We start from the raw sequence: 13715 nt of genomic DNA, 5'->3' as shown, positions 1-13715 counted from the left end.
CTGATGGTACTATGTTTACAAAAGTATTAAAAATGATATAAAACTACCTTTAGGTTAAATGTATAAGCTGTATTATGAATGATCTGTAAATATTGCCTAAATGGCATAAGAAATTGTTTACACTTAGTTCCACCCCCTCTCCAAACTGTCCCATTTTAAAGATACAAATATTGCGAGATCCAAACCTTTTCTGGTGACAAGCAGTTTGGATTGTTTTTTTTTTTTTTACCTACATCATATAATCATTAAAGTTTTACATAACCCCCTCACTGGCAGTTAAAGGGACATGAAACCCAAATTTTTTCTTTCATGATTTAGAAAGAGCATGCAATTTTAAACAACTTTCTAATTTACTTCTATTATCTAATTTGCTTTATTCTCTTGATATTCTTTGCTGAAAAGCATATCTAGATATGCTCAGTAGCTGCTGATTGGTAGATGCACATAGATGCCTCGTGTGATTGGCTGACACATGTACATTGCTATTTCTTCAACAAAGGATAACTTAAGAATGAAGCAAATTAGATAATAGAAGTCAATTGGAATGTTATTTAAAATTGTATTCTCTATCTGAATCATGACATTTTTGGGGGGGCTTTAGTGTCCCTTTAACTAGAATCTGCAATCTCAATCATCTTAATTGTACAGTCTAGACTCAATACTTATTTTTTATTACTTATCGTTGCATACCAGACAAACATCTTGCAAAGGGTTTATATTATTTTTCAGTTAGCTATTTCAAATTGCACATGTACAAATCAACTTGTGTTAGTCGGAAAACGTATTCACGAGTTGATCATGATTGGAGAAACTTAACATACTAAAATATACCCACAATAGGTGGGCGGAGCTTGGCAGCCATTTTCGGCTCCTAACTGAATATTTAAATGTTTCATGTACTTCTTACAAGCTTATATATGTGGAGTCAGTTGCTGAATGCTTCTCTGGTATGTAACAATAAGTTATCAAAATTATGTACTGGATCTAGATCAGGGGTGCCCACCCTTTTTTGTTGGAATCTACTTTTCAAATGGGATGGCTCCTAAGCTTTCATTCCTGCCTTTTCAAATAAAGATTCCAAGAGAATGAAGAAAAATTGATAATAGGAGTAAATTAGAAAGTTGTTTAAAATTGCATGTTCTATATCTGAATCATGAAAAAAAATAAAATGTGTTTCACATCCCTTTATGGTTGCATGATTTAGCAACACATGGATGTGCAAAAGCATAAAGATACAACAGATTAATCCTGATGACAAAAGTAGCACTGACTTTAATTCGGGTTAACAGGAGCAACCCCTTGTGCCATGTTACAAAACACTGCATTCAAATTACTGCCACTGACCCGGTTTACTTTGTGCCGCGGGCTTGGCCTGATATGACCCAGTGAGGCTTACACAAATAAATTTCAATAGCGTGCCATGCAGACCATTTCTTACCGGGTCGACATGTTCATTTGCCAGACGTCAATCAGACTTGTTCCTTTAGCATAGCACAGCAGCCTCCGCCTTTACTTTTTCTATCTATTGACGCTTACCCTCCTAACTATACTATACCGCCATATCCATTGGGAGAGTACTCACTCAACCATGCTTTTGATAGGCCAATTGTGTTGTCGTTCAAAAATCATCTACATTGATTGTCCGACCATCAGACTGTTTAATGACCTGCCCCTTTACACACTGCAGTAGATAAAGCGGTATCCCTAGCAACCATACTCATGGCCCAATGTTGAGATTGCATAACTTGACCACATCATTTTGATCACATCGGCCGTGATCTACCAGCAGCGCCTCGGGATCTACTGGTAGATTCTGATCCCAATCTACCTATTGGGCACCCCTAGTTTAGACCCTTTAATTACTTAAATATCTTTATGAATTTTTTTTTTTTTTTTTTTGTCAAAGTATTGATTAGCTGATCAGTTTCAAGGGGTGGGAATAAGGAAAACAGTTGTATGTTTTCGGATATTTATTTGATGATTTTAGTGGATTTAGGTTGCAATGCTGGAAAGTTGTAGAAAGAGTGTATACATAAAGAAATCTTACCAAGTATTAAAACAGCTCAGTGAAACTAACAAGATGTTGGATATCAAGTTCATCACTGATTTAAAAGGACATGTATCTAAGTTGGAGTGCTACTGTAATCTGATTTCATATAATTTACAGTTAAATGTAAGGATTACAAATCAATGTAAACATAACAATAGTCACTTATACAGAACATTGATGACTAGATTGTTCTTCTACATTTGAATATTTTTCCTGGCCCAGCATGATTAATGAATAATGTATTATCCAATTACAGTAATTGTAAACGCACACAGGTGTAAATGTTCGGCATTCTCTGTCTAAATTACCTAATGCAACTTTATTATAGAGTTACAATAAAAAATTCTTATTGTGTGTTTTAAATTATTTTCTATAGGCACCTGCTAAAGATATATTATGTAAGAACTGCTAATACAATGACTACTGTACGACAAAGAAAGCGAGCGAGTGCCTCTGAACAGAGACAAAATAACCATCAGCATGAGAAGAATGCAAAGCATTATCCTAAAGGAATTACTAGTAAGTACTAAAAATGTAATCATATTATAGATATAGATAAAATATAGTGTGTCTGAGGAAGAGAATTGCATACAGAAATGTCCTGTTTTTTTTTTTTTTTTTTTTTAACATGTTTTATTTTTTTATTACTTAAAAAGTGAAAAATACAAATAAATAATGTAATTAGGATATGTGTTTGTCTTGAATCTTTGTGGTCAAAGTGAATGTGAAACTCCAGTATTTCTGGTAACTTCTTGCCTTAAAACGAAAAAATAAATAATATAGTCAAGTACAGTCTTAGTGACAATATATAAAATCAGCACTGCCAAGGGGCTACTCACGCTTAGATGAGCCTAACCAGCTCTGGAGATGACGCACACCTGGTTTTATACTGCCAGGTACCCAGTATTCATCTGGCAATGCTGCAAATATATCTGACATTTATTTAAAGCATATGCAACAAATTTAAAAAGCCACAATATAGCTCCCCTATAATAGTCACTCAGGTATCTGTCCACAATATGTACACAGTGGGCGGTATATACCGATACTTTGTCCGGATGGATGCGGATAAGATTGTAGTTCACTCTACAAAATTTTCTGCCTATTATTGGGAATTCCCACGATACCTTTGCTGTGACCATGATCTGGGGCTGTAGCTATGACGTTACTGCGCCGTATACGTGCAGCTTTTTCAAGGAAGTAATGTGTGTCCTCTCCTTTCATCCTTTATAGTGTGTGCCTGTATCTTGTGTAGCCATCTTTGAAATGGTCATGTTGAAATAGTGTAGAATCCATCTGTATTGGTCTACTTTTTTAAGAATGGGCAACATCTTTATTATATCCATTTTCTCATGTTGTGTCCCATATTTCTATGATTGTCCCAATTATCATATATTTGTGCAAATGGTGTACATATTTACTAATAATCCTCATCTGAATTATAAATTATAACTAAGGAAAATAAATAATAAATCATTCACTATCTATGCATATAATCCTTTGGTTTAACTGGTAAGAACAGGTAAATACCTCCTGTTTATGCTAATAGATTGTGTGTTTATGTAATAAAAACACAATCTATGAGCATAAACAGGAGTTATATACCTGTCTCTCCCAGTTAAACCAAAGGATTATATGCATAGATAGTGAATTATTTATTTTCCTTAGTTATAATTTATCATTCAGATGAGGATTATCGGTAAACATGTACACCATTTGCGCACATATATGATAATTGGGACTGTACTTCACTATATATATATTTTTTTTTTTCGTTTTGAGGCAAGAAGTTAACAGAAACACTTGAGTTTCACACTATATGATATGGTATGATCATATGATATATATCCTATTATATTACATATCCTTATAACTTTGTTTATTTATTTGTCACTTTTTAAGTAACATTTTTTTTTCCACCTGTGAGCACTGTACTTTTATCGTATGTATTTTTTTTTTTAGTTAAAGGGGACATGAAACCCAAAAATTTATTTTTGTGATATAGACTAAGCATAGAATTTAAAACGGTTTACAATTTAACAAAATTGTTTAGTTCTCATTGTATTGTTTGTTGAATAGCATACCAAGTTAGGTAGTGTGGGTGTGTTTAAAGCACTAGATAGCAGCAAACATTGGTGCCATCTAGTGCTCGTGAAATGTATAACATTGTTAAAAAGTATTCTTGAAAACCATTTTTTTTAATTTAAATTTTATGTTCTGATTGAATCATGAAAGAGAAATTGTGGGTTTCATGCTCCTTTCTATTCTTTGAGTGATATAATCATATGTGCAGTCAGTTAATACATAGCACCCTTATTTAAATGGTATTAATATGTACCTTCATATCATTTTCTAGTATTTGTTTATATTTACTTTTGTCATTGCCTTTCTTTATAGCCATTTTGTGCATTTCAGATTATTCTAGCTGTAATCGCAAAATAATCAAGATTTATTAAAGGCAGCAGTCAAATAGTTAGATAAAACGTCTACCTCAGCAGTGATGTATAAAGTATATGCTAAAAATAGAAACTCTAAGCAACTAGTCATAAAACAAGATCCTTGTACTTAAAGGGCCATAATACCCAAATGTTTAAACACTTGAAAGTGATGCAGCATAGCTGTAAAAAGCTGACTAGAAAATATCACCTGAACATCTCTATGTAAAAAAGAAAGATATGTTACCTCAAAAGTTCCTCAGTAGCCACCTTCCATTGTAAAGGATTTCTAAGCAGCATTTTAGTGTGTCTGTCCTAGGACAGCTTAGGGGATGAGCCTCGTGAACTCTCACATTATTTCACCAATCAGGTAAAGGAAGCTTACTATGAAATTTCATGAGAGTTAAGTCAAATCTCATGAGATCACAGTAAGAGTTCATGACCTCAGCACTGCTGATGCTGATTGGCTGCTGTTAATTTCTTTATTTTTTTTTATTTTATTTTTTTTAACCTGCAGCTGGGAGCAGGTGAAGTATAACTTTTTACACAGAATTTACTCTGCTGAGCTGAGGAGATTGTGAGGTAAAATATCTTCCTTTTTTACATAGAGATGCTCAGGTGATATTTTCCTGTCAGCTTTTTACAGTTATACTGCATCAGTTTCAGGTGATTTAGCATATGAGTATTATGTCCCTTTAACAATCAGAAAGGACAGAGTGAGTCTTCTTCTCTTGCAAATTCCAACTTCAATAATATTTGTCTCACAGTGGTAAATGCAGACTGTTAAAGGGATATGAAACTCAATTTCATATCCCTTTGACTGAACTTTAAGATAGCTGCTTGAGTAAAGGAGAGTAGATCTATAATTTTCTGAGAAGTAACAATGGGGAAGAACATCCACCACATTTGTTTTTCAGTATAGAAAGATGTCTGCTATATAGTGGAAAGTATAACGATTAAACTAAAGACAGAAAACTAAACAGAATATGTATAAAATGTTCAGCCTGAGAAACAGTGTGACAAAAAAAGGAGCTGTAAACAACATATTACAGGCAATTTACAAAACTGAAATTCAACATTAAAGTGCATTAAAATCCTAATTATGATGTAAAAATATTTGCCACCTGTGTTTAATAAAATTAAAGCTAAAATAATATAACATTTAGTACACAATTTAGTCTTCATATTTATTTTTTCTTAGCTATATAAGAATTAAAGGTGTAAGTAAGGTTCTAAAGTATGAAACATTTAAACATGCTACAAAAGATAAAAAAAAATCCTCATTAGCTCCTAGGAGGAAGGTATGAGAAGCGCTCCTCCTCTCACCAAAAAGAGAATCAATTAGGAGGAGCCATGAGCCATTGCTTGTAGTGGGGTAAGGGTCAAGACGGTGTTAATTTTGACAGCAAATATTACATTTAGTGTTAGTCATAATCTTTTGACTAAAATGGCATTCAGTTTTACTCATATTTTAGTCATCTGAATTGTTTTAGTTGTAGTTGACTAAATATCATACGATTTTAGTTGACTAAAAACTAGTGGGTTTAGTTAAAGTGTAATGCATTATATAAGCATTTCTCTAGAATTTCCAAACTCATTATATACTCAAAGGGCCAGTAATTAGATATGCATTGATTAAAACAACTTGCATATGACATTCTTCATTTTTTCAAGCAGAAGTGCAACTCTAAAATATTAAAAAGAACTGTATCGGCTGTAATGCCATTGCACATATTACTTAGCCGTCTGTATAGGACTGGAAGTCCAAAGATATTAGTTCTGATTGGATTTCTTCCCAAAACATCCCTCCCTAACATTTTACTCTAGTTTTAGTTAGTTGACTAAATGGTCAATCGATTTTAGTTATAGTCATTATAACTTAGTTTTTATCTAGTTTTAGTCACTGAAAAAGTGTTGTTGACGAAAACTATGACGAAAATTATTATTCGACTAAATTAGTACTGGTTCAAGATGGAATTGGGTTATGAGGAGGAACATAGGATATTAATAATTGGCCTGACTAAGTTTAGTATAGAGAACTGGTTATAACCATGTATTTGAGACAAAGAGTGACACACAGCTGACCTTTAAAGGGACAGTATACACCAGTTTTCATTTAACTGCATGTAATAGACACTACTATAAAAATGTTTTTTAAAAAAGAGCTGTATAGGCTATATAAATGGATCATCTACAAAACATTTATGCAAATAAACATCTAGTGTGTAATGTCCCTTTAAGGGGCAGTAAAGAACTTGAGATTTTTATATAAAATGTTTATATGTGCTTAGTAAAATAAATTTGCAATATACACATTATTTATTTTGGCTGCTTTTCTGCAAATAAGGCAATTTGTGGGTAGAGTTTGGTTCTTAAACACTTGCAGCCAACAAGAAGTGAATTTGTTTTAAAAATATTTAGTCCTGGCTGATATGTTATTCTATGTCAAGACGAAAGTAATCACTTGTATTTACAAGGTGTTTAGTGTCCCATTAAACTAGAAAATTATAGATATTGCAAAGGAACTACTTCAGTCTCACACAGCAGAAGAGCCCTAGTACTGTAAATTAAAGATCCGGCATTTGAGACTTGCCGTACAGAAATTAAAAAAAAAAGATGTAGTTTAACTTCTTTCACACTACAAATTTAATGATCCTTTTGGAATTGGGATTTTTGGATAGAGTTAAAACTTTCCATTATAAATTAAAATAAGCATGACAGATAATAAATTAATAACGGGTAGATTACGAGTCTTGCGTTATGAGCTGTGCGGTGCTAACGTGCAGTTTTTTCTCACCGCTCACTTACCTGCAGCGCTGGTATTACGGGTTTTGAAACCCGGCGTTAACAGGCAAGAAGTGAGCGTAGAGCAAAATTGAGCTCCACACTGCACTCCAATACCAGCGCTGCTTAAGTCAGCGGTCAGCTGGTTTTACGTGCTCATGCACGATTTCCCAATAGATATCAATGGGGAGAGCCGACTGAAAAAAAGTCTAACACCTGCAATAAAGCAGCGTAAATCTCAGTAACGCAGCCCCATTGATTCCTATGGGGAAACTAAAGTTATGTTTACAACTAACAACCTAACATGAACCCCGAGTCTAAAAACCCCTAATCTTACACTTATTAATCCCTAATCTGCTGCCCCCGACATTGCTGACACCTGCATTATATTTATTAAAACCCCTAATCTGCTGCTCTGGATATCGCCGCCACCTACATTATCCTTATTAACCCCTAATCTGCTGCCCCCAACATTGTCGACACCTACATTATATTTATTAACCCCTAATCTCCCGCCCCCAATGTCGCCGCAACCTACCTAAACTTATTAACCCCTAATCTGCCACCCCCAACGTCTCCGCCACTATATTAAATGTATTAACCCCTAAATCTAAGTCTAACCCTAACACCCCCTAACTTAAATATAATTTAAATAAATCTAAATAAAATTACTATCATTAACTAAATTATTCCTATTTAAAACTAAATACTTACCTATAAAATAAACCCTAAGCTAGCTACAATATAACTAATAGTTACATTCGGCTAGATTATGAATTGTGCGTTAAGAGGTCCTAACGCTGCTTTTTTACGCCCGCTGGTATTGCGAGTCTTGAAGGTTTAGGCTCACCGCACACTTCTTTGGCCTTACCGCAAAACGAGTTACGTAAACTTCATAAAGTCTTTTCTCCAACATAGGTGTGTCCGGTCCACGGCGTCATCCTTACTTGTGGGATATTCTCCTCCCCAACAGGAAATGGCAAAGAGCCCAGCAAAGCTGGTCACATGATCCCTCCTAGGCTCCGCCTTCCCCAGTCATTCTCTTTGCCGTTGTACAGGCAACATCTCCACGGAGATGGCTTAGAGTTTTTTAGTGTTTAACTGTAGTTTTTATTATTCAATCAAGAGTTTGTTATTTTAAAATAGTGCTGGTATGTACTATTTACTCTGAAACAGAAAAGAGATGAAGATTTCTGTTTTGTAAGAGGAAAATGATTTTAGCAACCGTTACTAAAATCGATGGCTGTTTCCACACAGGACTGTTGAGAGGAATTAACTTCAGTTGGGGGAACAGTGAGCAGACTTTTGCTGCTTGAGGTATGACACATTCTAACAAGACGATGTAATGCTGGAAGCTGTCATTTTCCCTATGGGATCCGGTAAGCCATTTTTATTACAGACAGAAAAAAAGGGCTTCACAAGGGCTTTTTAAGACTGTAGACATTTTCTGGGCTAAATCGATTTATATATAAACATATTTTATACTCCATAGCCTTGAGGAATTATTTTAATCTTGGGAATTTTGTAAAATAACCGGCAGGCACTGTATTGGACACCTTATTCTCTAGGGGCTTTCCCTAATCATAGGCAGAGTCTCATTTTCGCGCCTGTATTGCGCACTTGTTTTTGAGAAGCATGACATGCAGATGCATGTGTGAGGAGCTCTGATACATAGAAAAGACTTTCTGAAGGCGTCATTTGGTATCGTATTCCCCTTTGGGCTTGGTTGGGTCTCAGCAAAGCAGATACCAGGGACTGTAAAGGGGTTAAATATAAAAACGGTTAAAGGGTTAAAGCTTCCAAATTTGGTGTGCAATACTTTTAAGGCTTTAAGACACTGTGGTGAAATTTTGGTGAATTTTGAACAATTCCTTCATACTTTTTCGCAATTGCAGTAATAAAGTGTGTTCAGTTTAAAATTTAAAGTGACAGTAACGGTTTTATTTTAAAACGTTTTTTGTACTTTGTTATCAAGTTTATGCCTGTTTAACATGTCTGAACTACCAGATAGACTGTGTTCTGAATGTGGGGAAGCCAAGGTTCCTTCTCATTTAAATAGATGTGATTTATGTGACACAAAATTTAGAGAAAATGATGCCCAAGATGATTCCTCAAGTGAGGGGAGTAAGCATGGTACTGCATCATCCCCTCCTTCGTCTACACCAGTCTTGCCCACACAGGAGGCCCCTAGTACATCTAGCGCGCCAATACTCCTTACTATGCAACAATTAACGGCTGTAATGGATAATTCTATCAAAAACATTTTAGCCAAAATGTCCACTTATCAGCGAAAGCGCGACTGCTCTGTTTTAGAAAATACTGAAGAGCATGAGGACGCTGATGATATTGGTTCTGAAGGGCCCCTACACCAGTCTGAGGGGGCCAGGGAGGTTTTGTCTGAGGGAGAAATTTCAGATTCAGGGAAAATTTCTCAACAAGCTGAACCTGATGTGATTACATTTAAATTTAAGTTGGAACATCTCCGCGCTCTGCTTAAGGAGGTGTTATCCACTCTGGATGATTGTGAGAATTTGGTCATTCCAGAGAAACTATGTAAAATGGACAAGTTCCTAGAGGTCCCGGGGCCCCCCGAAGCTTTTCCTATACCCAAGCGGGTGGCGGACATTGTAAATAAAGAATGGGAAAGGCCCGGTATACCTTTCGTCCCTCCCCCCATATTTAAAAAATTGTTTCCTATGGTCGACCCCAGAAAGGACTTATGGCAGACAGTCCCCAAGGTCGAGGGGGCGGTTTCTACTCTAAACAAACGCACCACTATACCCATAGAAGATAGTTGTGCTTTCAAAGATCCTATGGATAAAAGATTAGAAGGTTTGCTTAAAAAGATGTTTGTTCAGCAAGGTTACCTTCTACAACCAATTTCATGCATTGTCCCTGTCACTACAGCCGCGTGTTTCTGGTTCGATGAGCTAGAAAAGGCGATCAATAATAATTCTTCTTCTTATGAGGAGATTATGGACAGAATTCGTGCTCTCAAATTGGCTAATTCTTTCACCCTAGACGCCACTTTGCAATTGGCTAGGTTAGCGGCGAAAAATTCTGGGTTTGCTATTGTGGCGCGCAGAGCGCTTTGGTTAAAATCTTGGTCAGCGGATGCGTCTTCCAAGAACAAATTGCTTAACATTCCTTTCAAGGGGAAAACGCTGTTTGGCCCTGACTTGAAAGAGATTATCTCTGATATCACTGGGGGCAAGGGCCACGCCCTTCCTCAGGATAGGTCTTTCAAGGCCAAAAATAAACCTAATTTTCGTCCCTTTCGCAGAAACGGACCAGCCCCAAGTGCTACGTCCTCTAAGCAGGAGGGTAATACTTCTCAAGCCAAACCAGCCTGGAGACCAATGCAAGGCTGGAACAAAGGAAAGCAGGCCAAGAAACCTGCCACTGCTACCAAGACAGCATGAGATGTTGGCCCCCGATCCGGGACCGGATCTGGTGGGGGGCAGACTCTCTCTCTTCGCTCAGGCTTGGGCAAGAGATGTTCTGGATCCTTGGGCGCTAGAAATAGTCTCCCAAGGTTATCTTCTGGAATTCAAGGGGCTTCCCCCAAGGGGGAGGTTCCACAGGTCTCAATTGTCTTCAGACCACATAAAAAAACAGGCATTCTTGCATTGTGTAGAAGACCTGTTAAAAATGGGAGTGATTCATCCTGTTCCATTAGGAGAACAAGGGATGGGGTTCTACTCCAATCTGTTCGTAGTTCCCAAAAAAGAGGGAACGTTCAGACCAATCTTAGATCTCAAGATCCTAAACAAGTTTCTCAAGGTTCCATCGTTCAAAATGGAAACCATTCGAACAATTCTTCCTTCCATCCAGGAAGGTCAATTCATGACCACGGTGGATTTAAAGGATGCGTATCTACATATTCCTATCCACAAGGAACATCATCGGTTCCTAAGGTTCGCATTCCTGGACAAGCATTACCAGTTTGTGGCACTTCCGTTCGGATTAGCCACTGCTCCAAGGATTTTCACAAAGGTACTAGGGTCCCTTCTAGCGGTGCTAAGACCAAGGGGCATTGCAGTAGTACCTTACTTGGACGACATTCTGATCAAGCGTCGTCCCTTCCTCAAGCAAAGGCTCACACGGACATTGTCCTGGCCTTTCTCAGATCTCACGGATGGAAAGTGAACGTAGAAAAGAGTTCTCTATCTCCGTCAACAAGGGTTCCCTTCTTGGGAACAATAATAGACTCCTTAGAAATGAGGATTTTTCTGACAGAGGCCAGAAAAACAAAACTTCTGAACTCTTGTCAAATACTTCATTCTGTTCCTCTTCCTTCCATAGCGCAGTGCATGGAAGTAATAGGTTTGATGGTAGCGCAATGGACATAGTTCCTTTTGCGCGCATTCATCTAAGACCATTACAACTGTGCATGCTCAGTCAGTGGAATGGGGACTATACAGACTTGTCTCCGACGATACAAGTAAATCAGAGGACCAGAGATTCACTCCGTTGGTGGCTGTCCCTGGACAACCTGTCACAGGGGATGAGCTTCCGCAGACCAGAGTGGGTCATTGTCACGACCGACGCCAGTCTGGTGGGCTGGGGCGCGGTCTGGGGACCCCTGAAAGCTCAGGGTCTTTGGTCTCGGGAAGAATCTCTTCTACCGATAAATATTCTGGAACTGAGAGCGATATTCAATGCTCTCAAGGCTTGGCCTCAGCTAGCAAAGGCCAAGTTCATACGGTTTCAATCAGACAACATGACAACTGTTGCGTACATCAACCATCAGGGGGGAACAAGGAGTTCCCTGGCGATGGAAGAAGTGACCAAAATCATTCAATGGGCGGAGACTCACTCCTGCCACTTGTCTGCAATCCACATCCCAGGAGTGGAAAATTGGGAAGCGGATTTTCTGAGTCGTCAGACATTTCATCCGGGGGAGTGGGAACTCCATCCGGAAGTCTTTGCCCAAATTACTCAACTGTGGGGCATTCCAGACATGGATCTGATGGCCTCTCGTCAGAACTTCAAGGTTCCTTGCTACGGGTCCAGATCCAGGGATCCCAAGGCGACTCTAGTAGATGCACTAGTAGCACCTTGGACCTTCAAACTAGCTTATGTTTTCCCGCCATTTCCTCTCATCCCCAGGCTGGTAGCCAGGATCAATCAGGAGAGGGCATCGGTGATCTTGATAGCTCCTGCGTGGCCACGCAAGACTTGGTATGCAGACCTGGTGAATATGTCATCGGCTCCACCATGGAAGCTACCTTTGAGACGAGACCTTCTTGTTCAAGGTCCGTTCGAACATCCGAATCTGGTCTCACTCCAACTGACTGCTTGGAGATTGAACGCTTGATCTTATCAAAGCGAGGATTCTCAGATTCTGTCATTGATACAAAATATGGAAAAAATATATCTGTTGGTGTGAATCTAAAGGATTCCCTTGGGACAAGGTAAAAATTCCTAAGATTCTATCCTTTCTTCAAGAAGGTTTGGAGAAAGGATTATCTGCAAGTTCCTTGAAGGGACAGATTTCTGCCTTGTCTGTGTTACTTCACAAAAAGCTGGCAGCTGTGCCAGATGTTCAAGCCTTTGTTCAGGCTCTGGTTAGAATCAAGCCTGTTTACAAACCTTTGACTCCTCCTTGGAGTCTCAATTTAGTTCTTTCAGTTCTTCAGGGGGTTCCGTTTGAACCCTTACATTCCGTTGATATTAAGTTATTATCTTGGAAAGTTTTGTTTTTGGTGGCAATTTCTTCTGCTAGAAGAGTTTCAGAATTATCTGCTCTTCAGTGTTCTCCTCCTTATCTGGTGTTCCATGCAGATAAGGTGGTTTTACGTACTAAACCTGGTTTTCTTCCGAAAGTTGTTTCTAACAAAAACATTAACCAGGAGATAGTCGTGCCTTCTTTGTGTCCGAATCCAGTTTCAAAGAAGGAACGTTTGTTGCACAATTTGGATGTTGTTCGTGCTCTAAAATTCTATTTAGATGCTACAAAGGATTTTAGACAAACATCTTCCTTGTTTGTTGTTTATTCTGGTAAAAGGAGAGGTCAAAAAGCAACTTCTACCTCTCTCTCTTTTTGGATTAAAAGCATCATCAGATTGGCTTACGAGACTGCCGGACGGCAGCCTCCTGACAGAATCACAGCTCATTCCACTAGGGCTGTGGCTTCCACATGGGCCTTCAAGAACGAGGCTTCTGTTGATCAGATATGTAAGGCAGCGACTTGGTCTTCACTGCACACTTTTACTAAATTTTACAAGTTTGATACTTTTGCTTCTTCTGAGGCTATTTTTGGGAGAAAGGTTTTGCAAGCCGTGGTGCCTTCCATCTAGGTGACCTGATTTGCTCCCTCCCTTCATCCGTGTCCTAAAGCTTTGGTATTGGTTCCCACAAGTAAGGATGACGCCGTGGACCGGACACACCTATGTTGGAGAAAACAGAATTTATGTTTACCTGATAAATTACTTTCTCCAACG

At 38.1% G+C, this 13715-nt stretch overlaps 1 protein-coding gene across 2 annotated transcripts in view; it reads left to right on the top strand.

The window, feature by feature from the left end:
- The window catches only part of DPY19L3 (dpy-19 like C-mannosyltransferase 3), a 193283-nt gene that overhangs the window by 20483 nt on the left and 159085 nt on the right, over positions 1–13715 (top strand). For both annotated transcript variants that reach the window (XM_053701707.1, XM_053701698.1), the window contains exon 2: positions 2427–2569. In XM_053701707.1, the coding sequence (XP_053557682.1) occupies positions 2467–2569 (103 nt within the window). In that variant the 5' untranslated portion in view covers positions 2427–2466. The remainder of the gene's footprint in view (positions 1–2426; positions 2570–13715) is intronic.

This window comes from Bombina bombina, chromosome 1 (genome assembly GCF_027579735.1).
Source record: "Bombina bombina isolate aBomBom1 chromosome 1, aBomBom1.pri, whole genome shotgun sequence".
In the NCBI taxonomy this organism is placed as follows: Eukaryota; Metazoa; Chordata; class Amphibia; order Anura; family Bombinatoridae; genus Bombina; species Bombina bombina.
Note: the sequence above shows the minus strand (reverse complement) of the source record. Positions and strands in the feature narration are given on the sequence as shown.